The 12436-nt window shown below is 29.5% G+C and overlaps 1 protein-coding gene across 1 annotated transcript in view; it reads left to right on the top strand.

Moving 5' to 3' along the window:
- BDR25DRAFT_371573 (TPR-like protein) overlaps positions 1–287 on the top strand; it is a gene marked incomplete at both ends in the record, with an annotated part of 1139 nt that extends 852 nt beyond the window's left edge. The window contains 2 exons of the mRNA XM_033697193.1: positions 7–212; positions 251–287. Coding sequence (XP_033546451.1) covers positions 7–212; positions 251–287 — 243 coding nt within the window. The remainder of the gene's footprint in view (positions 1–6; positions 213–250) is intronic.
- Positions 288–12436: the final 12149 nt, after the last annotated feature.

The following is a 12436-nucleotide window of genomic DNA, read 5'->3' on the forward strand; positions in this document are numbered from 1 at the left end:
CTAGAGCACACATCAACACTCTCTACAGTTAACAACTTAGGCCATCTCTACGCGGACCTAGGACGGCTTGGCGAAGCAGAGGAGATGTACCAGCGGGCCCTGCAAGGCTTTGAGAATGCACGGGGACCAGAGCACAAATCAACACTCTCTACAGTCAACAACTTAGGCCTTCTTTATGCGGACCTAGGACGGCTTGACGAGGCGGAGAAGATGTACCAACGGGCACTGCAAGGCTATGAAAAGACATTAGGCCTGGAGGCGGTAAAGAGATACATACCAGCGCTTAATGTAGTGCAAAATCTAGCAAACTTAAAGAGACAGAAAGAATAGGGGAAGCCGAAGAACTGTTTTCGCTTGCCCTTCCTGGGGTAGAGGCGAGTTTCGGCCACTCAATTAAACGGTGTTTCGATATTCAGAAGATCTTATAACTACATGTTGCGTAGCAATAATTAGTAATCTCTGTCCAGAGATCCCGTTTAGTGCAGTCTCTCGCTTACTCTTACTAGGCATCGCCTAGAAGTACTAATTAACAGGGCAGACCTGTATAAAATCGCGCTCTGCAGCGCGTATAGCGTTAATAATAACTTCCTAGTATTAGACAAAGGTTTTAGAGCTTAGATAAAGTCTTTCTATAGAAATTTAAAGCAATGACTTAAAGTTAGTGCTATAAAAAGAAAAGTTTGTTACACTATAAAAAAGGCGCCTAACATATTTAGCTTAGAGATAATAATGTAAACATAATTTATAAAAAGTAACGTACAATATAGGCAAGTTGCTTACACACCTAAGTTACTTACTTTTACTAAGACCCTACTAAACTAATTTTCTTACACTAATGCATTTCTAATAACACTACTTAGATGTGCTAAAAAAAATGTTAGATATAGCTTACACTTTAAGCTTTTAAATAAAATGTAACACTTTTAAAGTAATATACTATAGCTATATATAAAGTTTTAAAAAATAATAAATAACTAACACACTAAATAACTTTTATACGCTAATTTTATAGCTAACTTATAAAAGCTAGATGATAATAAAAAGTAAGTAATTATTAAGCATATACTTAAGCTATATATGTAAAGGTTTTTCTTTTAGTTAACGTACTTCATAGGCGAGTTGCTTACACACCTAAGTTGCTTACTTTTGCTAAGACCCTACTACACTACTCTTTCTACACTAATGCATTTCTAACAACACTACTTAAACATGTTAAAAGAATATTAGATGCAGCTTATGCTTTAAGCTTTTAAATAAAATGTAACACTTTTTAACTAACACGCTGCAGCTATTTACAGGGTCCTTTAAAAGATAATAAGTAACTAACACGCTAGATAACCTTTCTAAGCTAATTATATAGCTAACTTATAAAAGCTAGATAATAATAAAAAGTAGGTAATTATTTAGCATATACTTAAGCTAAATGCGCAAGAATTTCCCCCCTAGCTAGTGTTACAATCCTTACTCCAGAGAAATGGTGTTTTCCGGGGTACAACGGCCTATACGGGTGTTAGTGAGAGAAGGGCGAGAACTTAGCTGGATCAGGTGTACAGTCTGTCAAGCAGAGTGAAGGATGGTCAGGGTTTAGGAGGCAGGCTGTAGTTTGCCCCTATAGCTGTATAAGTAGCTAGGCGTTTACTAGTTAAGTAGACAAGGGTTAGAGGTATATATGTTATAAGATATATAAAGCAGCTTAATCCTCTTTAAAAAGGATTAGGCTTCTTAGTCTATTATAAAGAATAAACTAAATATTAATTACAACCTCCTAGCTATAGTTAGAATTAAGACTATATACATAGTAGTTGCATGCTTACATGCTTGCATGCTGTCTTTCCTTTGTAACCTGCAAGCGCGCAAGCCTGCAACACCTTATTAGATAGCGCATTCTGCTAGGCATTTATCTATAAGATAACACTATTCCTCTTCTGTTTAGTTATAAGGTCTGCTAATTACAGGGTTAACTGTCTCCTATCTGTTATGCTTAGGGCTGTGTGTAATAGCAAGCTAAGTTATTACAGTCTATTTATTAGCCATAACACGCAGGCTTCTCTTCTAGTTAGCGTCCTTGCTGTTATGTTCTTTCTGCTGCAAGTGTTAGGTTTTCTTTTTAGCTAGTGCGTGTTCTTTTATAAATGCTAGACGTACGCTTATCCTTTTTAACTATGCCCTACTAGACCCCTCATCCTTCTGCCTCTGTTTGTTGCCTTTAGACTGTTGCCTAGCTTAATCTACTCTGCTGCACAAAAATGCGTCTTTGCAGTGCTTGTTATTTAAGCAGTTCCTCTTACATAATGTCCTTGTTATTAAACAAGTGTGTAAAGTGTATTTAAAAAGAGTATTGCTGCAATGCGTTTATGTTAGACGCGTCTTAGGATTGTTTAGAGAAGGCGCAGAGGCAACTTAATCTTCTATTAGATTAAAGGGCAAAATATCTAGAAGGAGACCTCTTATTGCTAGATAAGCTTAAAGCGCTTAAGGCAAAAGCAGTAGGTCTTCCTCCTCCTTAACCTATGTTAAAGGGTTGCAGGCTTCCTATATCACAGCTAACTAATGCAACAGTAGTTTTAGCTAGTAAGGATGTTTTTTAGTTACAGAAACTTTTGCCTAGATAGTTTAATTTAAAAAGCGTAAGTAATACTCTTATAGCGCCTTCTAGGCGTTCTGCAGGTTTATAGCAGGTTCCTAGGTATTTTTGCAGGTTAGGTATTCTACTTATTTTATTAGGTAATAATTTTCTTTCTTATCTAAGATCTTTTTAACTTTATATTTAAGTTCTTTTTTATCTTATCTTTAAGTTACTAACAGGATGTTTTTAGGTGCTAGTTCTAGCTTAGAAACATAGAACTATAGAAAGATCTTTATATCTTTTAGTAATTTAAGCTTACATGCTCCTAGACAGGTTTAAATAACTTTATAAAGTCCTATTTATTTTTTAGCTAGCTTCTGTGCTAGTTAAGGATTTTTAAGGTTTATAGTATCTAAATATATATAGTTATAAGGGTGTATTTCTAGCGCTGTTTATTAGTGTTAATTTACTAATGCTTTTATAGCTTCTACTATAAGCTAAGCTTTTTTACCTAATTTCTAATAAATTTCTAGAAGTTATGTTGTCTATTTTAAGGCTTCTAGTAGGTCTGTTAGCTAGGTTTTAAAAAGCTTATATCTGTAAGAGTAGCTAAAATTTACTTTATACAGAGTTATTTTAGTTAAGGTAGATTGTGTGGTGTTAATAGCTAACTAGGCTATTAGCAACTATTTAGGCTAGTCTGTTTATTTATATAAAATGTACTTCTATAAATACTTTTCTATTTCTGTGTTTATTTATTCTGTCTGTCTATTAGTCTAAAAGTAATAAGCTATAGAAAGTTTATAGATTATTTTAAAGTGTTAGATTACAGTTGTCTAATACTTGCTAGTAAAAAGTTTATCTTTATCTAAGATAATAATCTATAGGCATTTATAAGTTATAAAAAGGTTCTTTTTTAGTTTAAACATAAATTCTTTTACAGTTATGCTCTTCTCTGTTACTTATGTAAAGACAAACTTTGTAGTCTTATTAACTACTACTGCAATTATGTTATAAAGCCTTTCTGTGCTAGGTTTGTAGAATAGTAGTAGTCCTGTTATAAAATCTATTGTTATTATAGTCTAGAGTTACTCTAGTGCTATAATTAGTTAGAGTTGTCTATATAGTTTATGTCTTTAAAGATTGTTCTTATTGCATAGGTTACACTTTTGTAGTACCTTAGTGCATAAGTGCTTTAGTTATAAAATGTCTTTAAAAATTACTTTTTTTATTTTCTTTTAAAGTAATCTTACTCTAGGGTGTCTAAACATTAGGGCCTTATAGTATTTTTTAATAAAGTTTTTTTATCTATATTTAGTAATTATTAGAGAACAAATTAGTCCTTCTAGTTCTAGTCTATTATATACTAGACCTTAGTTAGTTTCCTTAAAAATTATAAATTCCTCTGTGTCTTCTTTTAATCTGTTAAAATAGTTAGAGTGTCCACTAAGAACATCTACTTGTTAATTACTACTTCTAGGAACGTGCTTAATAATAAAGTTAAACTATGCTAACTCTATTACCTACTGTACATACATTAGGGAGAGTTTCTTTATTGTTAGAAAAGTTACTAGGTTAGCGTAGTTAGTATAAATAACAAACTATTATCTAAGTCTTTATAATTTAACTTTTTAATTTTTATAAGCATTAACTATAGCTTTAAGTTCTTTGTCTAGTATAGTATACTTTTATTCTGCAAGGGTAAACTTTGCTAAATAATATGCTACTAAGTGCTAATAGCTGTTTTCTTGTTTCTATAAAAAGGCTACTCCTTCTGCTTGTTTTAAGGCATTAGTATGTACTTTAGTTTTAAAGGTTAAGTTGTATATTTAAAGAACTAGGTAGCTAGTAATAATCTTCTTTAGTTCTTTAAAGGATTAATTTATTTTAGTTATCTACTAGAATTTATGTAACACTTTTTTCTTTGTTATAGCGTTAGTAAGTAGGAGCGCTATTTTAGAATAGTCCTTAATTATTCTTTATACGTAGCCTGTTAGTCTAAGGAATCCTCTAATTTCTATAACAAATTTAGGTACAGGCTACTTAAGTACTTTAGCAACCTTCTTTAAGTCTATCTTTATTTAGTCTTAGTTTATAATAAACCTTAAATATTTAGTTTTTTATACATTAAATTTGCATTTTTCTAGTTAAAGGTGTAGGCTATATTACTTAAGGCGTTCTAATACAAGTTTTACTTTTAATATGTAGTTATTATAGCTTTCTTTAGTATATACTAGTATGTTATTAAGGTATACTAATACAAATATGTTAAAGTATAGATTTAAAGCTATGTTAATAACTCTTTAGAAAGTTATAAGCGTGTTAGTAAGTCTAAAGGGCATAACAAGCAGTTTATATAGTTCTCTAAGAGTTTAAAAGGCTGTTATTTATTTATGTCTTTATTTAATTTTTATCTTATTAAATCTGTCTTAGACATTAAACTTAGTAAAGTGCTTAGTTCCTTTTAGTTAGTTTATAATGTCTTAGATTATTAGTAGGGGGTACTAGTCTTATATAGTGTTATTATTTAAAGTTTAATAGTTCTAACATACTTTTACTTTACTATTTTTCTTTTTTTGCAAAGACTACTGCTAATGCCACTAGGCTGTTACTTTCTTAGATATGTCCTTGTAATAACATCCTGTCTATGTATTTCTATAGTGCGTCTTTCTAGGCTTTAGTTAATAGTTAGAGTTTGTAAGCTTTTAGCTAAGGTTCTAGTTTAAGATTAATAGCATAATTCTATAGTTAGTGTAGGGGTAGTTCTTCTAGGTCTTCTAGAGTTTTAAACATGTCTTTATACTCTTTATATTCTTCTAGTAAGTCTCCTGTTTTATAGGTAATCTTATAAATTTCTACCTAGTTAAGATCTTATTCTCTCTAGAATTTTTTAAAAGATACTTTTTTAAGTTTTTTCTTTATTAGGTAAACTACCTAGGCTTTTAGTTCTTAGTAAGGGAACCTCTTTAGTTTTCCTTTTTTAGGAAAATATCTGCTTTCTTCTTTTACTTATTAGTAGAAGGTGCATAAATTGTTATAGCAGGCTAACTATGTTATTCTAGCGTAGTTTTGTTTTGTTACTAAGGTTATAGTTTACTAGTTAATTATTAAGTTATATTAGTAAAGCTAATTATATCTAAGTATTACTTAGTACTTTTCTTCTAGTAGTAAGATGTTAAAAGATATCTAGTTACTAGTTCCTTTAGTGTCTATAATAAGTTTATGTGTTTTAAGTTATATCTATCCTACCTTATATTTAATTAATAAGGCGTTTGCTAGAGTTACTTTAAAAAGTTTTTCTTTACTTCTAAAAGGTATCTGTTTTTAATTAACCTACATAGAGTTAATTACTGTAAAAGTGCAACTACTATTTATTAGTGTAAGGCCTGTCTATTTTTGTCTTAGGCAAGTAAGAGTTATTTCTGTAGTTAGGCTTCTGCCTAGACCTTGTTTTACAGCAATAAAAGTACAAAGTTTATAAAGAACTTCTAAATAGTCTATACTATTATCTTTCTCTACTTTAAAAGCTTTTTTTTAATAGCTTTTAATTTAGTTAGCTTGTATTTTATATTCTTAATAACCTTATATTATGCATTCTGCTATAGTGCAGTGCTAGTCTTTTACCTTATAGTAATACAGCATTTAGTTGTTTTATTAATAGGCTCTTTACTAAAAGTAGTAGAATGTGTAGTTTACTTAGTTTTTACATTCTATCTAGGGCTTTTATTTATGCTTAGTTCTGCAGTTGCAGAAGACGCACTAGGGCATCTTACAAGTTAATGCTATTCTAGGGAGCGTGTTGTTTGTAAGCTTACTTATCTAAATTCTATATAGCTACTAGCTAGCTTTATGTTTTGTTAGCTAGTGTTTTAAGCAGTACTTGTTAACACATAGGTACTAGTTATAAAGGCAATCTTAGAGGTTATTCTAGACTAGTATAGGTTAAACCTGCGTCCACCTTAAGTATTCTTTTATTTATACTATTTATAAGGGGTAGCTTTAATATGTGCATTAGAACTTATTATGTCTCTAGCTTCTATATAGAATGCAATATCTATTTTATTAGTAAATTTCTAAATCTTTTTATGTAATTACTAGTGCTAAAGGGGGTGTGTTAGCTTTCTAATTATAAGGCTTTAAAGTTATTAAAAAGGTGCATTACTAGTTAAAACTCTTTCCTTTATTTAAAATTTTCTAGAACATTTTTTATTATTTTTTATTATTTAGCATAGTGTAGTAAGTCTTAGTAATTTTCTTAATTATACTATAAGTGTCTACATTGTTATTAATGTGTACTTTGTACATAGTTTTTCTACAATTTTGTAGGTTATAGGTGTTGCTGCACTTCTAGCAGTTGCTATAGTTAAATTAGTATTATAGTTTTTAAGTAGAGATTCTAGTTATTAGTTGTTCTAAAGAGAATAATTCTTTCTCTTCTCTTATGTTTGCAACATATGTTGTTACTTATGTATAGCCTTACTATTCTTTATAGACAGCTGCTTGTTTTAGTGCTTTAAATATATTATTATAGTTTTAAACTTTAACCTTCTAGTATTTTATTAGGCATCTATTAGATTTGTAATTGCCTCTACATTACTAGTAAAGGTTCTTATTTAGTCTATCTAAAATTTTAGGTTCTGTTAAACCTTGCTTTATATGTATTACTTTTATAGTTAGTCTTTTATTTTTATTCTTCTAGTTACTAGAGTCTAGGCATTCTCTTTTATAATGTCCTACTTTTTTATAGTTAAGGCACACTCTTTTCTTAAGCTATTTCTGTTGTTTAGTACTTAGTAGTAGCTTATTACTTATTTAGAACTTACTTTTTTTTTTAGTTAAGCCTTATATATGTTTAGCATAGCTAAGGTCTATTAGTTTGCTGTTAGACTATTAGGTCTTCTTTCTTTTCTAGAATACTTCTAGTTTCTAGGGCGTTATGCTAGGGCGCTTCTTATAAAGACATTTCTAATGCTAATTATTATATATAGTTGCCCTTTTTATGTATTCTTTAAATTCCTTTAGTTTACTGTAATGCATAAATTTATCTTTAATTATGTTAGATAGTTTATTATAGAACATTCTTCTAACAGCTACTTTATTAGTTTATCTACTAATAGCTAATTATTTGCAGAAGCGTGCTGTATATAATTAGACAGTGCCCTTTTTTTGTTATAGGGTGTCTATTTTGTTAACTACCTTTTCCTTCTAGTTAGCTTAACTATAAATTATTATAAAAGCTTATTTAAAGGCGTTTATGTTTTAAAAAATTTTTTAAGTGTAAATAAAAAAAACTTTTTTAGTTACTTTATATTTTATCTAATTATCTATGTGTAGTTAAAACTAGATAGCTAGGGGTCCTTCTAGATAAAGTTTTATTTATAAAATTATTTCCTTATCTATCTAAAAAGCGCCCTTATTATACTACATATATAAGTAGCATTAAGTAAAGAATAGCTTAAAGTCCTTAGCTATGCTATTAAATAATTTAAGTAAGGCTAGGTGTAGTAATTTTTTTAACTTAATACTAGTCTTTTTTTTAGCAGCGTTGCAAAGCTTAGCAACTTCTAGATAGAGGGCGTAAAGTTGTTAGACATGTAGTTATTATTAAAGCTAAGTTCTAAGTGCTTTAATTTCTTAATAAAGATACTATATTTATTAACTATGTTTCTTTTTATTCTAAGATAAGGTTTTACTAGTGCTAGCTACACTAGCTCCTATTATGCTAATATTAAGGGAGGTGTAAGGTGCTATACTTTTAAAGGGGTAGTAATTAATGTTATAATTTTTACTTTAAAGAAATAGTGTTTTCTAGAGTACAACAGCCTATACAGGTGTTAGTAAGAGAAGGGCAAGAACTTAGCTAGATCAGGTGTACAGTCTGTTAAGTAGAGTAAAGAATAGTTAAGGTTTAAAAAGCAGGCTATAGTTTGCCCCTATAGCTATATAGGTAGCTAGGCGTTTACTAGTTAAGTAGACAAAGGTTAAAAGTATATATGTTATAAGATATACAAGGTAGCTTAATTCTCTTTAGAAAAGATTAAGCTTCTTAGTCTATTATAAAGAATAAACTAAACATTAATTATAACCTTCTAGCTATAGTTAGGATTAAGACTATATACATAGTAGTTGCATGCTTACATGCTTGCATGCTGTCTTTCCTTTATAACCTGCAAGCGCGCAAGCCTGCAACACCTTATTAGATGGCGCATTCTGCTAGGCATTTATCTATAAGATAACGCCATTCCTCTTCTGTTTAGTTATAAGGTCCGCTAATCGCAGGGTTAACCGTCTCCCATCTGTTGTGCTTGGGGCTATGTGTAATAGCAAGCTGAGTCATTACGGTCTGTTCGTTGGCCGTAACAGCTAGTAGCTGTAGCTAATATAGCTAATTCTTTACACGCTAAGCATAATATAGGCTATATTAGTATAAACTAGCTTAATATGTTTATTAAGTGTTACTTAAAGCTTAAAGTAAAGTTTAAGCATAAGTATAACTATAAAAAAGCTTTTTATAAAAATTTTATAGTAATTTAAGGCTAGTTTAACTTTATAAAGAATATTAAAGCTAAGTATAGCATCTAAAATAATAACATGTACAACTTTAATAAAATAAAGTTTATAATAGGCTAGATATCTACTAAAGCAGTTATTATAAGTTTAAAGAGATAAGAATAGCTAAAAGCAGTCTAGCTAGGTAACTAGAAGTAGACAACAGCTATCTAAGGCATTAATGCTAAAAAGTAAGCTATTCTGCTTTTTATTATCTTTTAGGGTAGTAACTACCTTTTAAACTAGTATAAGAAAAAAAATCTACTTTAAAATTAAGTTATTATAATCTTTAAGTGCAGCTAGACTACTAATTAGCTTAGTCTAGACTAGTTAAAGCACTTTAATGTGCATATAAAGAAGTGTACTGTTAGCAGCTACTGTCTACTAGTTATTAATAGCTATAAAAGCTATAACTTACTTTATTTTTAGTAATACTATAAAGATAATAAGATTATTACTATTTACATACTTTTTTACTTATTACACTTTTTATAGCTACTTAATGTAGGTTGTTTTACTTCTTTAAAAAAGGTGTATAGGCGCTAAGTGTAACGACCGGCTATCCAGGTGTTTCCTAGGCTGTCGTAGACTGGCCTAGACTGCACTAGGCAGTCCTAGACGACTCCTAAACTGTGCTGTTAACCCTGCACTTCCTAGACAATGCCTACCTTGCCTAAAAAGCTGGGCATCCTAGACAGGTAATACTTTAAACTAGACCTACAGCATACTAGATCTGTTGCTACTAGCGCTGCTGTGCCTAGCTCTCTAGAGAAGTATATAGCTAGTTGTAGAAGCTCTCTTTAGATAGTAGAGGATTACCTTAGGAATTAGGCAGGTACTAATTATACTTTTATGTTATAGTTACACTTTTATTAGTTAATACACTTTTTAATTATAAAGTGTATACTTTATTTTTTATAATATAATTTTTTACTTACTTAATAATACCTAGCATAACTGTTGCTACTTAAGCTAGTGTTGTATAAAACTTATAAACTCCCTCTGTAGACAGACTACTTAATAAAAGAGAAACATCTGCGCAACTCTTCTAAAGACTGCTACTTCTAGACCTCTTTACTTAGGCTAAGATACTCTTAGAGAAGATTATAATAAGTAATATTACTTAACTAAATACTAAAATTTAATAAGAAAAAGTAAAAAAAAAAGTAAAAAAAAAAAAAAAACCTAAAATAACTTTAGAAAGACTAATTAAAAGAAATATTATAATCTTTTTAAAAGCTTTATAACTCCCTCTATAATAACCTAACCCCTGTAGGGCTAGGGCTAGCAGCCCCCCTATAGACAGCTACTAGCTAACTCTTATTATTCCCACCTAGGACAGCTGCTCCTGTGGGCACCTTTTTTAAGCTATAGTTGCCTAAGCCTAACTAACTTTTAATGTTTAAAGAAAAGTTCTATAAGTAACTATAAGTATATATTAAAGGCTATAAGAAATACATCTAAAACCTCTTAGTTTTCCTAAATGCAGCATTATAGGTAAAGTTTTGCTAGCGCTACCTAGGGGAGGACCCCTGCGACTGTTAGGATAGGGTAGTATGTGTAATCTTTATAGTTAACTACCTAACCTAATTACACTAGGGCTTTATAAAAGAAACACTATTAAGCTTTCTTAGACATGCTTAAAAAAAAAAATTTAGCTAAGTAAAAAATTAAAAACATAAATTAAAAAAATTAAACTTTTACTAAACTTTTTAACTATTTTAAAACTTAGTAAAAGGATATTAACCTTATTAAAGCTTTAAATAACTTAAATTAAAACTTAATACATAACTTTTTCTTTACTTTAGATAGAAAAGTGTAGTACAGGCTAAACTTCTAACTAAGAGTGTAGAGTAGTCTTTTTAAATTAGAGACAGAGGCTAACTAGCACTAGCAAGTCCTCTAGGTAGAAGAGAACTATAGGGGTAGTAAAAAGCCTTTAAAAGGAGCAAAACACCTCTTAAAAAGCTAGGTAAGTTATAAAAAACTTTAAAGTAACTAACACTAAAAAAATAATATAAAGCTTTATAACTTTATAGCTACTAAGCCTTAAAAGTTAAAAGCTAAAAAAGCATAAAAGGCTAAAAACTAAAAAAAGAGAGGCTGCTATAACTATTATAAGTAAGGCTATGTGTAAAGAAACTGTCCCTTTAAAAAGAATAACTTAGCAGAAAAAGCTGCGCCCTAGAACACCCCCCCTTATGTCTTATAGGCTAAGTAGAATACTTAAAGAGGTAGAAAGTAGTAGTAGCAAGTACTTAAAAAGCTACGCCTAGTGCTATAAAAGTAACACTTATATTTTTTTTAAAAGCTATTAAGGGTTTAACTTTCTCTTACTACTACTAAGCTATAATAAACTCTAGAGCAGAAGTAAACTTTCTAGATTAAAACTTTACTAAATAAGTAAGTGTAGTAGTTAACCTAGTAAACTTAAGCTTCTTTATATCCCTAAAAAAATAGCTATTAGAGGTTATAAAAAAGGCTAATATTTTTTACTATATTAAAGATAGTAAAAAGTAGTTTTAAGTAAGTAAATTTACTTTCTTTATAATAAAAATCTTTAGTTATAGTATAATATTAGGCATGCTTTAGCTAAAAGAATAAAACTTAACTTTTAACTTTATACATAAGACAGTTTATTTTTAAAGACACTACTAACTTTATAAAAAAATTAGTCTAGACAGCTTAAAAGTATTTATAAAAGTACTAATAAACTTTAATAATAACATGTTTATAATAGTAATTACTTATATATTTTAACTAACTTTAAAAGAGCCTAAGCTGCTATTAGTATACTTTAAAAAGTTTTAAAAAGTATTTTTAAAATATAACACCTCTCTTTTACCTAACTATAGCCTACATAAGCTTATAATTAACTTAGATAAAAAAAAAAACCTTTATATAGCCCTCTTTATAGTTTCTTTACTACTAAAGTAGAAGTTTTATAAAAGTATATCTAGACAAACCTAAAACAGAGATAAATACACTGCTTAATGTTAAAAGCAGAGGCCCCTGTTCTATTTATAAAAAAAAAGAATAAAACACTTTAACTTTACATAGACTACTAAAGCTTTAACACTATTATAGTAAAGAACTAACACTCTTTTTTATTAATTAGAGAATTTTTAGATTAATTAGGCTACACTAAAATCTACTTTAAACTAGACCTATGTAACACCTACTACTATATTTAGATTAAGAAGGGGGATAAGTAGAAAACTGCCTTCTAGACCTACTATAGCTATTTTAAATACACTATAATGCCTTTTAGACTTATAAACGCCTTAGTAGTTTTTTAAAGTTATATTAACTCTACGCTGT

The sequence above is a fragment of the Lindgomyces ingoldianus genome, assembly GCF_010093535.1.
Source record: "Lindgomyces ingoldianus strain ATCC 200398 unplaced genomic scaffold BDR25scaffold_20, whole genome shotgun sequence".
Taxonomy (NCBI): Eukaryota; Fungi; Ascomycota; class Dothideomycetes; order Pleosporales; family Lindgomycetaceae; genus Lindgomyces; species Lindgomyces ingoldianus.